The sequence below is a fragment of the Ambystoma mexicanum genome, chromosome 3p, assembly GCF_040938575.1.
Source record: "Ambystoma mexicanum isolate Mex_15411 chromosome 3p, UKY_AmexF1_1, whole genome shotgun sequence".
Classification (NCBI taxonomy): domain Eukaryota; kingdom Metazoa; phylum Chordata; class Amphibia; order Caudata; family Ambystomatidae; genus Ambystoma; species Ambystoma mexicanum.
In genome coordinates this window covers 1,042,575,435-1,042,594,003 of record NC_090925.1, presented here as the reverse complement: position 1 = coordinate 1,042,594,003, position 18,569 = coordinate 1,042,575,435, and the positions used below count along the sequence as shown (strand labels likewise).

At 46.1% G+C, this 18,569-nt stretch overlaps 1 protein-coding gene across 2 annotated transcripts in view; it reads left to right on the top strand.

Annotated features, from left to right (window-relative positions):
* Nucleotides 1–1,008: 1,008 nt before the first annotated feature.
* Nucleotides 1,009–18,569, top strand: part of LOC138579682 (C3a anaphylatoxin chemotactic receptor-like) — a 118,498-nt gene continuing 100,937 nt past the window's right edge. The window contains exon 1 of one of the 2 annotated variants that reach the window (XM_069649922.1): nt 1,009–1,063. In XM_069649922.1, the coding sequence (XP_069506023.1) occupies nt 1,046–1,063 (18 nt within the window). In that variant the 5' untranslated portion in view covers nt 1,009–1,045. The remainder of the gene's footprint in view (nt 1,064–18,569) is intronic. The other variant, XM_069649923.1, reaches the window with a different exon arrangement.

Here is an 18,569-nt window from a genome sequence, read left to right as displayed (position 1 = left end):
GGTAGGGGCTTCCTTAAAGGTCAGCATTCTTGAGTCTAGCCCGGAGTCCCAAGGAACATTATGACAAATCACCATCCATTTTCCATAAACCCCAAATGTGAAAAAAGAGGCATTTTTGTAACATCATACCACTTGGAAACGCTGGACACAAACAGAAGCTTTATAAAATGTGCTGCTACAAAACCACATACAAAACATTCAGCCGTTGTCATCGAATAACTTTGTGGCAACATTTAACACACGCTGGTGTGACTGATCTTCCCTTTTGCAGGTAACTATTGGCAGGGCTACCAAAGGAAATGACAGCTCACAAAGGCGAACCTAAGAGGAGAACTTACATTACCCCATCCTGTGAGGGCTATATCGGATCCCAATAGTGGCAGACATCTTTACATTTCTCCCAATCAAACACAAAACCTTTGATGGTTATGCCTCACAATACAATAAGGACGCAATCAGCCTCCAAAGCTCAACAATGTGTTCCTATGCTCCAACAGCCAGCTGGTCATTTTAGTAACTGGCTTCAGTAAATCCTGTGCAGGGGGCAATCATCCCCACTCCTAGCTCCAACCAACCGGAAAAGCCTTCAAAAAGACTGCTGCAACCAATTGATACTATTGCATTTCAGAAATCTACTCAAGAATCAATCGCCTGATCTCCAGCACTCCAACACCGAAGCAAAACACACAAACTCCCAATCACTAAGTGCTTTTTGCACTGGTGGGAAATGGGCTCTAGATAAATGACCACAATGTAACATCACGCCATCAGCAACTCACAGTTACATATTGGTAATATTTAGTGTGCAGCATGTGATTAAGTTGACAGGCCAGATGGCTCACACATCTCTGCTACTACACCTGAGTGATGTCACTCAGGAAAGCAATGTGGGAAAAGGCATACATTACGTAGATGTGGAAGATTGTTGATGGCTCCCTGAAGGCTGGAGGGCTGGAAGGAAATAGCTGTAATCTGTGAAAAGCTGCAACATTTTCTTCCAGCGCAGTATCCGAGCAGACGCAGCGGCTGCAGGTCGGGGTACGCCATGGCCGCCAATCTTCAGGTACTGTGCACCCGGGAAGGTAGGGAGGGGGACATGCTTCCATCTTCTTCACTACCAACGCAGGGGGGGGCGGATTACATAAACTGCAGTGGGTGGTGTGTTAAGTTCCATTTCTGTGGTTTTTTTAGCCAGTAATACGAATTTCGACAGTGGGATATGGACATGGTGATGGAATGGCACTTATTTATTTATTGATTTTGACATTCATATAGCGCACAAAACCCTGGGGCATCTAGGCGCTTTAGCTTAAGAGGTTTGGTTACAATGGTTGTTTGCACGGGTTACAGACAGTGTAATATGATAAGGTCACTTGGGGAATCATTGGAGAACAACACACACAGCAAATTCAAATATCATTCATGAGAAGAGCGAAAGGTCATTCATCGCTATTTATCATCACCGTGTCAATTAATCGCCTGTACAAACTAGCAACGCATTAGCAAAATGACATGGAGTGTAATCGAACCAAACTATCTTAATCCGCACCAATTCTTACACTGAATATAGCCAGCTGCACAGCTATCCTCAAGCAAGACAGAGAGGCAGAGATGACGCAGAAGGATGCCCAGCATCGCCCACACGGAAGACACCCCATGGAAGGACATACACGGGCACCTCTGGCAGCCAGTGGACGAGACAGGAAGCCAGGCTTTGCCATCAAACTAAAGCACCCTTCGGAAATGCATGACCCCTAGGCCATTCGTTCAGAGGTGGGCGAGGCACAGGAACAGTGGAGCCAAGCAGGGTGGGTGTGCTCTGAAACCTACAGGACTTACCTCCCTTGGCCAAGAAGCAGAAAGAAGTGAGAGGAAGGGAAGACTCACTACTGCACACAAGTAGCTGGGGAAGCAACTTTTACATATTTATTTTGTTAAAAGCGTATTCTCAGCATATTTAAATCAGACATCCATCTCCCGCATGACCTTGAACACCCTTGCAAAGTACCTCTTGCGTGCAGGGTATCCTCTATGATATGATCAACTGTTCAGATGGGCGATGGAATTACAATCTTCTCGTGCATTAGTAAATAAGTGCCTTGAAGCCAAGAACATATTCCTGTGTTTACCAGGGCTGTCGTTTGTTTTTGGAACACTAAGATTGTGCTGGTATAGGCGTCTGGAGGCTGATGTTGCCTGCTATGAGCATCGCTTGTATGAGTAGCTGTTCATGTAGATCACAACTAGAGGCGTGTATTATATAACAAGGCATTTGTGGTATTGTTGATAATGTACTCGAACAGCTAGCCTGTTTCAATGGGAGCGTTATGCTGACATTATCCTCTATGCCTTATATATGTGGTAAGGTACTCACTTCCGTACCTTAGAAGGATGAGATATTATGTGAACAAAAACGAGAGATAGGGAAGAAGGCTGACTTCCTTTATAAGGTCACAGAACTCCGAGGTGACTTGCAATATCCTTTTTACGTATGGAAGGTAGTATTGTATTTCTTATAATACAAGGCCACACACACTGTCACCCCTTTAATACCTGGCCTCATGCCTAATCTGATGTAAGATTTTCCAATTGCTGATAGATATAATAATTGTAGAATCTATTTGGATCAATACGCGAATAGTCAACTAGGAAAGGGGGGAGGAGGAGTGATCCTATCCTACGAGGCCTTGTGCATTGAGATCGTTCAAGCGCAGGTTATTTATAACACGCTTAGCTTCAAGCGCGGATCCAGGATTAGAACTTGTGCTGCTCAGCGTGGTCTTGCTTCCAAGACTGCACGTTGCCACAGAGCTATGCTCCCTTCCCAATTACCTACCAGCTGGGCCTGCAGTGTGCACATGACAATCCTCAAGGCAGTCCACCATCCCGCAGCCAGCCTAATTACCGGAACCCGCAAATTCTACTGTATCCCTCCAACACTGCACACTCTCACTGGCTTCCTTTGCCTGCAGGGATCATATTCAAAACTTCATATTTCACTGACGAAGCAGTCTGGAATGGAGCACCAACATACTTGCCACCAAACTCCACCTCTATGGGGGCTCTTGCAACTCACCTAGCAAAACTTTGTAAAGATTGGAGTCAAAGCAAGCCCATTAAGAGAACACTCGCAAGCAGTCCCTCTCCGGTCATGCCCCGACCATTAAGAACATAATCCCAGCAGAGGCTCGAAATGCCACCATTCTCCATTTCCAGAAAATACCGGAAACATGCTCTTTCGACAATACCTGCCAGACAAGTACAAATCTCTCGCTCCATTCAGCAAGTACTGCGCTACTGTATAAAATGCCACGCCCTAGGCTGTCACCCTCCTATTGTAGAGCGCTTTGCTGCTCTCGAGCAAGGTTCACGCTATAAGCAATTAAAGAAAATAAAACATACCTCTATAAAAGTTGTAAATAATGCTTTTATAACAGGTTAGTTTTGACATAACTATTGACCGTTAATTAAAAAAATGACCTCACTACCAACCTGTAATCAATTATTGCATATGACTTGTGATCCGCAGTGCCTGCTGCTTGTGGCAGTACAGAGCAGAATTCCAGCTGCCACTGCAGCACTCAAGGGCATGGTAAGCTTTTATATTCAATTCTTGAAAATTAGCTTTCTGTGAAACTGAGCTTTTAAATGATGAGGAACTGTCTATGGCTGTATGTTTATTTTGTGCACTGCTAGAGATGGGAGCAAGAATCTATCTACTTATTAGAAAGCATAATGCGCTTTACATGCATTTCATTAAACTGCTTCAACTATTTTTCTGCAGCACCCTAGAAGCTGTGTATTAACCGGACCAGATTCTACGTTGATAACATGTTTCTACAACTGGAAGACCCCTTAGGTTAGATAAAGCAAGTGGTCAGGTATTAACGTGGGTGACAGCTTGTGGCCATGTATTATAAGAAATAAAAAACTTCCTTCTCTACATAAAACCGATATTCCAAGTCACCTCAGAGTTCTGTGACCTCACAAAGCAACTCAGCCTCCGGCCTCCTTCCTTTATTTATTTATTCACAGAACTCCTCGGTAACTTGCAATATTTTTTATAACATATAGTAAGGGGTACTTTAGCCCATATATTGTACGCTGCTTACCATTTACACTCTTCTCAAATAAAAGTAAAGGTCTTGGAGCCCCTCTTCCAAAAATGAACATGGCCAAATAACCTGTTCTCTGGGAAGGTGCCCACTGGGGAGGGTCTACAACCACGTTTCCGCTCACTTTACCTTTCACAGAAGAGAAATATCCTCAATGGCACATGTTTGTTTTTAGGAGGGTAGATTATGAAGGACAACTTGAATACTGATTGTCTATTAAAAGAAGCTGAACTAAACGTTCGTACAGGATGGGTGGAGAAAGAAGTATACACTTGATAAAGTTATGAACCTGGCTCAAGGGGTGCACAGCAGGAGACGCACAGTAAGAAACCTGTGCATGAGACCTGTGCAGTCTGACACAGGGAATGATTGTGCAGCACAGACTGCACGCGGAGGGACACACCGAAAGGAAAATGGCAACATCAGGAGCCAGATTACAGAAACGTTGCACAGTATTAGCACCAGGGCCAAGTTTGCCCTATTTTTAAAAACACTGGGACATCTTAGAAAATAATTGCACCATGACAAGTGCAGTTAGGCATGTTATACACATGTTGTATACTTGTAAAATAGGACGGGAGGATAGCTCTGTGGTAACGCGCGGGTCTTGGAAGCAAGACCACGCTGAGCAAACACAGGTTTGAATCCCGGACCCGCGCTTGGAAAAAAAAACGAGTGGATTATAAATAACCTGCCCTTCCACAATTCAACTAGCGCCTAGATAGCTACGTGTTATGTGCGCGTCAAATAAATGCGGAATAAATACACACAGGGAAAAAATTGCCTTAGTGGAAAAAAAGATACATTTTCTATGCATTTTTGCACCAGTGCACAATATGTCCTAGTGCTAATACCATTCAGTATTAGCACTAGGACAAACTTTGCTCTGTTGCAGAAATGAAACAAAAATGTATCTTTTTTTGCACAGTGGCAACTTTTGCCCTGGTGCTTATAACATGTGAAATTGCACTCGTCAATGGGCAATGGTTTTCTAATATGTCCCAATGTTTTTAAAAATAGGGCAAACTTTGCCCTAGTGCTAAAAATGTACAACTTTGCATTTACACCGGTGCAAAATTTCTGTTATCTGGCCCCAGATGTCTGTGGTAAGATACATCAAACAGACCACCTGTCTTCTAGTGATTTGGCGCTTCCAGATAAAAACAGGCTTTTGACTATTTCAAAAATGTAAGCAGACTTTTCAAAATGCTACTTAAAGGACGCAAAATGTACTATTCGACCTCTAGGACTCTCATTTTATTAAGTGAAAGAGCCACATTTTGCTATGTGATGCCACAGTACCAGGGAGGAAGCAGCTCCCTTTCTAGGATATCTTTTGTTAAGAAGAGCCAATACGACCATTGACAGTGGAATTCTGCAGTTTAGTAGACATATACTTCTAGTTTAAGCACAAATGGCACAAAATGTACATTTTTTGTCAGCATGTATTCTTTCTTTCTTTCAGAATTTTGATATATAGCTTATTATATCCATGGGTTGATGGGGGCTTCTCAATAAATCCTACGCCTACATGACAATTATATAAGTCTAAAAAAATGTGATGGAGAATGATACATTGTTTTTAGCATGGTGTATAGCCAGTGTGGTAGGAGATTCAAATAAAAAAATAAACTGACACCAAAATAAGGAGCAGCCCAATTCTCAAATGGCATCTGAACTAACGGTTCTAAGATGTGCTCATTCAGATGCCCACCCCCCACCCCCTTTTTGCACACTTGCGCAAACAAGGGGACATTTCTGGGCATTTAAAAGTGCATTCTGAATTCACAAATGGGATGCACCTTTTAATACTCAGAAATGAGGGTGATCCCCCTATGCTTTTTGAAACATGTGCTGTGAGAGGTGCAAATCACAACAGTGAAATGTCTGTCTCTGTCATGATCACTTTTCCAAGTGTGACCCACGGCTGTTATACTTGCATATATTAGTGTACAAGGGAGATGGACAGTGCATCTGTGCACTATTGCCCAGCCCCAGTCACCTCTGAAAACCTCATGACCTGACCATTTCAGCAATGAGCGCAAATGAAATGAGTGCATAACCTTCTTTCATTTGTGCTCATTTTTGAGAATCCGGCACACGGTAACTAAAACTAATATCAGGTGGATTTACCACGAATAAATCAAGAAAATAGAGTTATATCTTCTTTCATGTTTTTAGCAACTTTCTTTTAGGATCACACAAGAGTTTTAGGGGCCGATTCATGGAACAAACGTGCGCCGAAAATCTACGCGCAAGCAGGCGCAAGCGGAAAAAAAGAGGCGCACGCGCACGCGTGCGATTCATGGAAGTCCCTGCGCGTGTCTTCCTCGGGATGTGCGCCAAACCCGTGCATGGCGCACACGTCACTGCAACATCCCGAAAGACGTGCGCGACGCGCACAGTGAAAGCGCACAACCTCTGCGCATACACTAGAAAGTGGGCGGAACACGGGGCGTAACGCGCGGAATGGGGAACAACTTGCGAAAACAAGGGCGTAACTGGGGATGTTCTGCAGGGAAGCAGAGGGAACGCCCACACGCACCCGAACCACACGTATTCATGGAACCGAATAGGGCAAAGCCACGCACAGCGAAAGACACGCACAAGCCGATACACGTCCGCCACACGAAGGCAGGCGGTAGCGTCCCTGCGCATTACAAAAGTGACAACATATAGCAATTGTGCGAGCGGGGCACGTGTATTTCGGGGGTTCGCGTGAACTAACTCACGCGATCGGGCCTGGGGGAGCGGGCTACGTGTATTTCAGGGGTTCGCGTGAACTTTCTCACGCGATCGGGCCTGGGGGAGCGGGCTACGTGTATTTCAGGGGTTCGCGTGAACTTTTTCACGCGATCGGGCCTGGGGGAGCGGGCTACGCGTATTTCGGGGGCGCGCGGGAAGTGACACACGCGATTGAGCGGGGTACGTGTATTTCGGGGGTGCGCGGGAAGTTACACACGCAATTCCATCAGGGTACGTGAATTACAGGTGTGCGCGATATCAACAGGGTACGTGTATTACAGGGGTGCGCGGGGAGCAGCACACTTGAATTGCACGTGTGGGTCCTCCCAGGTGTTCCCTCTACACCCTCCACGGCCCCTGCAGGTGGCTCACACCACAGGGGCCTACCCAGCACATGTCATGCAGGCACCCCACCCACCATTCCCATGCCCACCAGCCAACCCACATGTCAACTTGCACTACTCCCCCCCAACGCATGTCCCCCTGCACCCCCAGCCACCAGGGGCAGCCTCCACCAGGCCCCCACCCATGTCTCACACCACCCCCACCCCCAGTCACCAGGGGCACCTGCCAGCAGGCCCCCACCCATGTCCAACTCATGTCCCCCCCCCAGCACTGCGGGGGGTGGGGGTGGTGGGGGACATGGGTGGGGGCCTGGTGGTGGGTGCCCCTGCACTGCTGGGGGGTGGGGGTGGTGGGGGACATGGGTGGGGGCCTGCTGGCAGGTGCCCCGCAATGCTGGGGGTGGGGGTGCAAGGGGACATGAGTTGGTGATCATTGGTGCAAGGAGACATGTGCCTTTGCTGGGGGGCATGCCCATGTTGGGTGGGCTGCCTGCGGGACATGACCAGGGATGCAGGGTAGTCCCCTGTGGTGTGGGCTGCCTGCAGGGGCCGTGGAGGGTGTACAGGGAACACCTGGGAGGACCCACACTGGCAAATCACATGTAGGACTCCCCGGCACCCCTGAAATACACATACCCTGCTGAAATCGCGTGTAAAACTTTGTGCGCACCCCTGTAATACCCGCACGCAGCCCAATCGCGTGAGGAACTTCCCGCGCACCCCTGAAATACAAGCCCAGGACAATCACGTGTGGAACTTCCCGCGCACCCCTGAAATACACGCGCCCAGGACAATCGCGTGTGGAACTTCCCACGCAACCCTGAAATACACGCGGCCAGGACAATCGCGTGTGGAACTTCCCACGCAACCCTGAAATACACGCGGCGAGGCCAATCGCGTGTGGAACTTCTCACGCACCCCTGAAATACACGTAGCCCGCTCCCCCAGGCCCGATCGCGTGAAAAAGTTCACGCGAACCCCTGAAATACACGTAGCCCGCTCCCCCAGGCCCGATCGCGTGAGAAAGTTCACGCGAACCCCTGAAATACACATAGCCCGCTCCCCCAGACCCGATCGCGTGAGAAAGTTCACGCGAACCCCTGAAATACACGTAGCCCGCTCCCCCAGGCCCGATCGCGTGAGAAACTTCACGTGAACCCCTGAAATACACGTAGCCCGCTCCCCCAGGCCCGATCGCGTGAGAAACTTCACTTGAACCCCTGAAATACACGTAGCCCGCTTGCCGTGCTGGTACAGGGTTAGCGCAGCCCTTTGCGCTGGATTGGGGATTTTGATGGCTTTTCCCTGCGCGGAAGGCGTTCTTGGGGGCGTAACTGGCGCTGCTGCAAGGTCGCTGCGCCACTGTGCGCCACGGCTGGTTTTGGTGGCTGGAATCCATGAATACGCTGTGCGCGGAAATGGGTTTTGGCGCACGCGGCTGGCGCAGGGATTCGCACGCGCACACTGTGCGCCAGCCGCGTGCGCCACTTGTGCGCTGAATTCTATGAATTAGCCCCTTAAGGTCAACTGCAAAGATGGCAGCTGGAATTAAAGAGAAATAACAATTTATGTTATAGGTTATTTATGTAGTGCTTATGGTCCCCAAAGTAGTCTATTGTGGAATGTGGTTAATTTCTAACCATGTATATGAGTAGGTAGAGGTAATTTGGACTACGTTGTTGTGTGTCTGATTGTGCTCAAAGGCTGCTCTTGCACTTCCCTTAATCTTCAGAAGGCTGGGGCAGTGCAAAGGAAGTGCTCCAGCTGCACTGTGTATATGCACACACCAGGAAGCTCTCGCTGCTTCCTGGTTCCTATTTATGCTGCATGGGAGCCAGAGTGCCACTGTGGGCACCTGGTGCGGTGTGGATTCTGGACCAGGCTGCAGGTTAGGGAAAAACAAAACATGTGTTTGTGTGTGTGAGCCTGGGTGATTGTGTGTGAATGAGAGAGGTTATGCAGTTTAAGTGCATGGGTGAATGAAATATTTTATGTTTTATGGTTGCTTCTGTGAATAAGAGTGTATGTTGTATCTGTGGATAGGTGAAAAAGAGTGTATGAATGCAGTAAGTATGTGCAGGTGAATGTCTATGAATGTTCCTGTATAAAGACATGTGCTTGTTTGCTTCTGTGTGTGCCGGTAACCAGGCCTCTAATTTCAGAGCTAGGGGAAATTACATTTGTGCAGCATCAGGAAGGCTGGACAAGTTTTAACTGGAATCAAGAGTACATTAATTATGATGAGTTTTATTACATTGCTAAACTGGCCTATATTGGTACACCCAGTCCGGTTATATTTTCTTACTGTGACATGGCATTTTTTATTGGACATCAAAAAGTAAAGCAAACATTATGAGCGTTATTCCATTGATAGATTGGCCTTTTTTGGTGCAGAGAGTCTGGAAATAATTTCTTAATGTGAAATTATATTTTGTCTTTGGAATCAAGGTTAAGGCAAACATGATATGTTTTATTACATTGTTAGGATTGCAAATTGTCATGCAGCCAGTCTGATTTTGTTTTCTTACTGTGGCATGGCATTTTTTACTGGGCATCAAGAGCAAATAATTTGTGATAAGTGTTTTTACATGGCTAGACTGGATTACATTGGTACAGCCAATATGAATACATTTACTTACTGTGGCATGGCATTTTCTACTGTGCATAAAAGGTAAAGCAAACATGATGAGTGTTATTACACGCTATCAGGTGAGTACAAAGGCAGTCAATATGGCAAAGGAAATGTGCACAAGATCACACTGTGAATAACTTTGAGTCAAACAACATGCACACAGGAACCAAGACACATGTATACTAAAACCCAGGAGTGCAAATAGAGTGTGACAACAATATAAATATATAAAAAGGGATGTGGGGTAAGCACTTAGAAGCTCCTTATGGTTACAAGGAAAGTCGGCAAGCTCCTTGCCCACAATTGCTGTTACAGGCACTGACAGCGCTAAGCCCACATACAAGGCAAGCAATGACAGGATCTGTGAGCTAACACTTGTGATGGTATTGAATAAGGTAACTTAAAAACAGTACTCACAAGGACGAGAAATACCACTTGAATGTCAGCAAGCCCACGAACCCTGGTCATCAAACAGGGACCCAGAAAGGCTATAACAGCAATGGGAGGATAACTAAATACATACGACTCAAGACAAGGGGCAAGTAGGAATAGTGATTACAGAATAGTGAGGAAAACATAGGGATTCACAAAGGAGCTAGCTATAACAGCACACCACACCTAATAATCAATGGGAAAATAAATGCAGAAGTGCAAGGGAAAACCTGGAATGGATTACAAGAGAAAGTAAAGGAACAGGAGCAGAGAAAACGTAATTACAAAGGCAAACCTCCCCCATCCATCCAAGGGAAAAGGCATGAAGCTAAATCTATAAAGAGGAAAGACTAAAGCATCAAGGTTTACAGCAGCAAAGGGCAAAGTCAAAGAAATATATAGAACACTGGCAAACTGGGCTGCACCAAAAAGGAAAGCACTGAAAAATGCTGCCTGCAAACAGAGGAAGACAGAAAGGGAATCTCGGAAGCAGAAGTCAATTTGAAAGGGGCCCCTAGTGGTCCCTAACGTTTATGGAAACAAGGCGATTCACCACACACGATAGATACGCCAGACACGAGGTTGTATTCCCAAAGCTAGGGTTTATTGCAAAGCAAAAGTCTCAGTTGGCCAACTCAGTCTCACGCCCCGCGACGTGCATCTCTAGACCTCAAGGTACGCAAGAGAGTGAATTACGTACATCAGTTACATATATACAAAATGCATATGAACAATCAGCTATGACATGTTTAACACCCCCTTTTATTGGGTTTCTTTGAACTTGGTGTCATGATGGACATCTCCGACAACTATGACACCTTCAAACATCTATTCTAGTAACAATTTGAAATTTGTGAGTGCGGAGGCATCTTTCAGTTGTTGAATAGAACACAGCGCTTCTGTTCTTGGAAGCAAGCTACATACGGGGGGAAGAGTTGCATTCCAGACCTTGCTATCTATTAGGTGCTATTCGTGTCCTGGGAGCCGACATGCTCTAGTGGGGCTCAGCAAAGGGGGGGCCGTAAGAAAAGCATCATTCAAGCCTTTAGCTGTATTATTCTAACATATTCTACCATACATAACGAGACTGGCTGGCAGCTGCGAAATGATTAAATGCCCTGCAGCTCTGCTTCAAGGCTACATTTGGGAGGGAGCCGGGCATTCTTCCTGGCGCTGCCTATGTTGTGTTTCAACAAACTCTTGTTATCCTCACAGCCCTGCGGCCTTGTCCTTTTTACGTACAGACAACAATGTTTTACACTTGAGCAGTGTAAGCAGAAAATATACTGCGAAGCAGTAGGAACAGAAAGCAATGAGCAATGGTTAGAAAACAAAATGGCGATTCTTGTTACATCAAAATGGCCGTTCATTGGTAAACTCAAAAACCTATATTCTGTCATATCGTACATGAGACGGTTGGCCCACGGCCACCAAAATACTTTTGTGGTCACACAGTAGAGGTATCCATTTTTCTAGACTGACAAATTAAGCACATTACATTTGAAATCTAGGGATGCGGAACAAGAAAAAGAAACTAGGAACTAGGCACAAAGCTAAGAACCAGGAACAAGGAACCAGGGACCAGTCACAAACAGGAACACTGCAGCAATGACCAGCACTGGACTGAAGCAAACTGAGGCTTTTAAAACTGCTTAATGAGCACACGCCTCAGGTGTGCTGCTTGCTGCACCTGCAGCCACAGGTGTTGCCTATCCTCCACCCAACCTTGTCCTGCAAGGGTGGAGATGAAGCAGTGGGCCAGGCATTCTGGGAAGCATAGTCATTTGATTAAAGCAGCATGCTGGCTGGCAAAAACCTGGAATGGATCAGGAAGGGAAGTAGCTTGGAAAATAAGGATTTAGCGCTCCCACTTCATCACAGCACGGTAGCATAAGATTCGGAAGGAAAGTCCAGTAGGGAACAAACCCCAAAATCATGCCCCCAAGTGGTGGGAACGGGAGCTAAGGGAGCGAATCATGACAGTATACCCCCTTCTACGGCCGTCTTCTGGTGCCCGCCAACCGCAAGAAGCATCATCTTTCCATGATCGGAGTGCTTTTTCTTTAGTGGTGGCGCTGATGGAAATGGTGGCCTGTGGGCAAAGCAGATGGACTGGAATGCAGAGAATCAGGCTGCAGTCTAGAAGAGTCATAGCCAGGCTTCCGGTGAGGAAGATACTCATGGGTCGAAGAAAGGCATGAAGGACTTGCAGGATCTGAAGCAGAGTTGGAAGCACCAGAAAACTCAGGCACTGGGAGCGGACACTTATAAGTCTTTGTGGAGGAAGGCAGGCTAGCGCAACATGCATTAGACAATGGCAGAAGCTCTGATAGGCTTTCTGCAGAGAGTGGACTTGTGGGAGGTGAGGAAATTGCAGGCTTCAGGAAATGTTTATGATCAGCAAGCAATTAAAGAAGGTTGCGGCTGAGGTAGAAGTTTGGATTTTCTTCTGTCATCTATCTGGGAAAAGGCTTGGGGTTGAAAATGACTAAGGTTTGGCTGCACATGTTCTGCGCCCTGGAGGCCTTGAAGTCCAATGGGTTGTACGAGGCTGGCATTCCTGGTGACAGTCGTGTGGCCACTTTGTTGCACGTGGGATACAACAGCAGGGACGTTTGGCATACTAATAGGAGTGATAGACGCAGTACTTGGTACATCAGGCACACTTGCAGCAGGAGTAATAACAGCCACATTTTGAACTGTAGCAGTCATTCCCATCCCTTGGCTACCAGCACCCAACTGGTGCTGCTTGGCGAAATTCTGTTGCACGTAATCTGACTGTGTTAAGGGCTGGTGTTCCCCCTGGGGTTGAGAGTACACAAAGTGCTGAACTTGGCTCATGGGGATGTGGACTGTGGCACAGACATGACCGCCTGGGGCAATGCCCCCATTCCATTGTGTCCAGGCACTTGTGGCTGAATGGAACCACCGTACAACAGTTCCATGTAATAATGTCGCCACAGAAATATCGCCATACAAAAATATCTCTGAAAAATTGTCGTTTTTTGTGGCGACATTATTGCATGGAACATGCGGGGACACCCCCGCAACCCCACATTTTTTTTGCCCCTGTCACCATATATATGGTCACCCAAATAATATCGCCACAGCATTTTCCCGGCGATATTATTTACGGCGACCATATATGTGGTGATATTATTACCTGATACCCCGTACAACGGCCTGCCTGTGGGCTGCTGACCAATGAGGAAGTGCTGCTGCTGGGGAGCCGTGCCCATCCTCTCCGCCTGGCACCAAAGGAGCTGTCAACCGGGTGATCCGAACCGGGCCCCGGATGCGAACCACCCAGCCCACTATCCCAGTCGGCTACGTGTTCGGTGACTGGGCCGTGGCGGATGGTATCCGTCTCCCTCTCATAATACTCCAGGGAAGTCCAGTGGCCTCGCTTGTAAGGCTCTCCCGAGCCGCGGTCCAGCTTGATTACTCTGAAGCGGGAGCTGGCAAAAGTCCCAAACTCTGATGCTGCATATTCGGGAGGCTCTGATACTAAAGTCAAGCAGTTGGAAGAATCGTCTTGTGTAAAAGGCAGGCATTTTGGTGATCCCCCTGAAGAATAAGAATGGCAGGCTGGACGTTCATCGGCAGTAAATGGTTGGGATTCAGGAGGGATCTTTGGAGCAGAAGAAAATGCAGCAGGATCTGATGGTGTAGACAGGTATACCTCTGATATTGACAGTGAGGCTAAGCAGGATACAGGTGTCTCATGAACTGAAGTTAAACAAGCAGTAGGCTCTGGGACTGAAGACATGCGCTTATGATGGACTACCAGAGGCTCTATGGCTAAAGGATGATCTGCTGTATGAGTACTGTACTGTAGATGAAGACATGCAGGCCAGAGGAAACTTTGAGGCTGAAGGCATGCAAGCTGGAGAAATCTCTGTAGCTGAATACAAACATGTCAAGGTCTTTGGGACGGACCACGTGCACGGTGGAGGCTCTTGAGTAAATGACAAACATGGCAGCGGTTCATTGATTGAAGACACGTGTGCCAAAGTTGACTGCAGAGCTGTGGACTGGATCATAGAGGAGTCAATGGTTGCAGGAGGACAGACAGAAGTCTCAGAAGTCGACAGACACATTTGTGGCTCAGGAATGGAGGGCACCTTTAGGGCAGTAGACTCCTTGGCACCAGTAACCGAAGACTAAGCTGTACCCTTACAGTCCATTTCCTTAGTGGGTGACACAGAGTCTCTTTCTTTGTAGAAGTCAAAATCAACTAGTGGAATCACTAAAGTCTCTGTTAATCAGGATTTCGTCCATTGTCCATTCCTCTGTTTTAGCTTCTGAAAGTGGCAGATTAACAATCAACAGTTCAGGAATTGCCTGCCGGGATTTTGGTTCTGTATACTGTGGAATGAGTCCATCAGAACATGAAATCTGTACTGTCTCTGACTGTCCGTTGTGATCAAAATTGGCAGAAGGAAGAGTGAACAGAGAGGTAGCATTGTTTTCCACATCAGCTTGAACATCTACTTCAGTCTCAGCAGCTGGATCGAGAGCAGGGCCTAAACCTACTGTAGTGACTGAATCTGTATTTGCCACTGGATTGCGTTTGGAAATCAGAAGCTTGCATGTGTGCTAGCTCAGGGTTATGACGAGCTGCTACACTGGAAACCTTAGGTAAAGGAGTGCCTAGTAAATCTTCAGCTAACTGCAATCCCTGACAAACAGCAGGACTATTGTCAGAAACTGTGCCCAGATTAAGCGCTGTGCTAGAAGAAAGACTTTCACTCCCAATAGATCTTACATATTGACAAATATCATGGTTTAGCAAAGTCTCTGCACTCTGGGGCTGAACAGTGTAATCAACATCAACAGATAACGTCTGAGGTGTATTCAGTAAAGACTGCAAGGTTTTTTTCTCCTCTTGTAAAGAAATGAATTCTTGTCTTAACTCCTCAAGCTTAGCTTTTAGCATGCCCTGCATTAACTTTACATCACTATCAGTAGGCACAGTGGGAGGCATGGTGGCATCAGGGCTGGATCCTGCACTAGCAATCTGAATGTGCACCAATTGTACATTGTCATTTACTGCTTGCAGGCTCTGTGATTTATTCTTTCTCTTACCAACTTGGTCTGTGTTTCCCTTAAGCAAAATATTGACATCAGACCTCTTGGCATTAGGGACTACAGTATGTACTTGTGCAGGGGATTATGCTATAGACTGAGGGTAGAAAGCAGAAGTTATGCAAGGAACCCCGCCTATCTTTATGTTTGTATCATGAAACTGTTCAATCTGAGGTGAAGCAGAACTGGAATCATGGGGTTCAACAACATGGGTACTCTTATGTAATAAGCAGCCTAACAGTGTGCTGTTTTCTGCCGCTAAGGCTTGTGCTGACATAGAATCTAGGTCAGAATAAAAGACAGAACTAGGATCAGGCAATGTAAGATGGGCCATCCTGTGGGAAAAATACTCTGCACGTAAATGCCTATTAGTGACAAGGCGTTCATTTATGTCAAGATTAGTGATTTGATTGTCACAGGTAAATGTAGGGGAAACTTTCTGTACAAACTTGTTACAGGCTTTGTTGCCTTTCTTTCTTAAATTTGCCATATTCAATTGGAATAGTGGGCTGGTCATTCTGTCAGGTGAGTACAAAGGCAGTTACTATGGCAAAGGAAATGTGCACAAGATCACACTATGAATAGCTTTGAGTCAAACAACATGCACACAGGAACCAAGACACATGTATACTAAAATCCAGGAGTGCAAATAGAGTGTGACAACAATACAAATATATAAAAAGGGATGTGGGGTAAGCATTTAGAAGCTCCTTATGGTTACAAGGAAAATCTGCAAGCTCCTTACCCACAATTGCTGTTACAGGTACTGACAGCGCTAAACCCACGTACAAGGCAAGCAACGACAGGATCTGTGAGCTTGATGGTATTGAATAAGGTATCTTAAAAACAGTACTGACGAGGGCGAGAAATACCACTTGAATGTCAGCAAGCCCACAAACCCTGTTGATCAAAGAGGGACCCAGAAAGGCTATAACAGCAATGGGAGGATAACTAAATACATAAGACTCAAGACAAGGGGCAAGTAGGAAAAGTGATTACAGAATAGTGAGGAAAGCATAGGCATTCACACAGGTGCTAGCTACAACAGCACACCACCCTTAATAATCAATGGGAAAATAAATGCAGAAGTGCAAGGGAAAACCTGGAATGGATTCCAAGAGAAAGTAAAGGAACAGGAGCAGAGAAAATGTAATTATAAAGGCAAACCTCCCCCACCCATCCAAGGAAAAAGGCATGAAGCTAAATCTATGAAGAGGAAAGACTAAAGCATCAATGTTTACAGCAGCAAAGGGCAAAGTCAAAGAAATATAGAACACGGCAAACTGGGCTGCACCAAAAAGGAAAACACTGACAAATGCTGCCTGCAAACAGAGGAAGTGTATAGGGAGACAAAGTCAAAGCACAGGTACTAGAGGTGCCAAGCCTTAGCACTTTTAGTAAAACGATACAAGGGACCACATGTAGTTAAAAGGTAATATCAAATTTTTAATAACGAAAACATCGTAAATTTTAAAACGTTCAATTGAATTAATTGGTCAGGATTACAAAAACGTATTATTAATATCACTTCTAATGTGTAAGACCACACAACAATAGGAAATACGTAACGGGCTTGGATACCCAGTTTACAGAGATGTTATTCACAAAATACGACCACTATGGGTACTTTTTATCTAAATAGTTTGGTACCCATCCAGAAATGGATCGATGTGTCATGAGTTAAAATCCCTGTTTAAGGTCCAGAGATAAATCTCGACATGTTTCTGTTCCGTATGGCAAAGTGTGGAACATTCATCAGGAGGTAAGTATTTTACAGTATGGCCTATTTGACAAGAGGAGTAATACACAATACAATTATAGTATCAAAGCACCTGTGGGAGATAAAAAACAATCATCAAAGGGTTAGCTACTAAATAACTCAGTCCTTTGGGGTGCTCGAAAAAATGAGCTCGACAGCAATCAAGGATAAAGTTACCTATCATGGTGCGGGTGGGTGCTCTCTACTTAGATTAGTAGGTGCGGGGAGGCGAACATCGCTACCCTATGAGAGAAGTGAAAAAACACACTTCAGCTAGAGATACAGCTTCAATCTCACAAAGCCCATTAGTACATATAGTGCAACAGCAATTACAGGGAGTGGATTATAAGCACGCAGCTCGTATTGTATGGGGGTAGGAGACCCGATGAAGCGAAAGAGAGGTAAAATCCAGTGAACCGAAAAAGCGGGTGCCTAGGTTCCCGATAATTACTTATAAACATTTAGCCCCACGCGAAAGGTGGAGGGACTCGGCACCTAGACTTAGCCCGGGTGGCACACATTATACTACACTTAGTCAGAATGTGCAGGGTGGCTCCCCATGGAGAAGGACTACCGTGGTGACTTAAAGTGGAGCTCTAGCGTGCAAAGAAGTGAAGGGCACAGCATTGATTTGTTACCTGCAGTTGTCGGCGATGGTGAAACTTCGCGGTCCGCACTAATACAGGGAGATACAAACAGAGCGAATTCTGTAAGGATCAGCGCGTTTACTCAAGGACAGAGTAAAACAAATGAGCGGTACCCACGAACCGTTAATCGAGATAAAGAGAACCCCATAACACTTACCAGATGCGGGAGTGAGAAATGTCGCGGTCTATCGCGCACGGAGGAGCATGTAGTGAGGGTTCAGTGGCTACCCAGAGCGGCCGGTGCTACCTGGTAGTCTAGGCAACCGTGAGAAGTCCTCCAACTATGTCGGAACTACCGAATGGTACCGTGAATAGGGGAAGAGCGGCGGCCATCTTGGAGTGGAGAGGTAAAACTAGAAACATGGAGCTGCAAAAGACCCTTAATGTAACAGCGGTACTAATAAGTAGAGGGAACAGATATAACCTGCAAACTCGGGTGACAGGGTAAAAGACACCCAGCTGCTGGACCTTAGAAATGATAAATGTATAGAGCCTAGATAAATGCAACCAGAGTCAGCATAAATGATCTGTGGGAGTAAAAGGTAGTATGTTACACATATATTAGAAACCTACTATTGTTGGGTGACAGAAGGCTACTAGATGTTGTACCAGTCAATCGACTCGTTGAGCCCCGTCACATCACTGTGAAGGGTAAAGATCATCTTTTGCTCCATTTTCAATAGTTTCTTTTCCCGTGTTGTATTATTCGTTCCCTTCAGGGCCATGAGGACCGTCCATGTGAAGTCCTCATATTTATGTTTCAGAAGATTGAAGTGTTTCACCAAGGGGCATTCTCAGTTCTGTTTT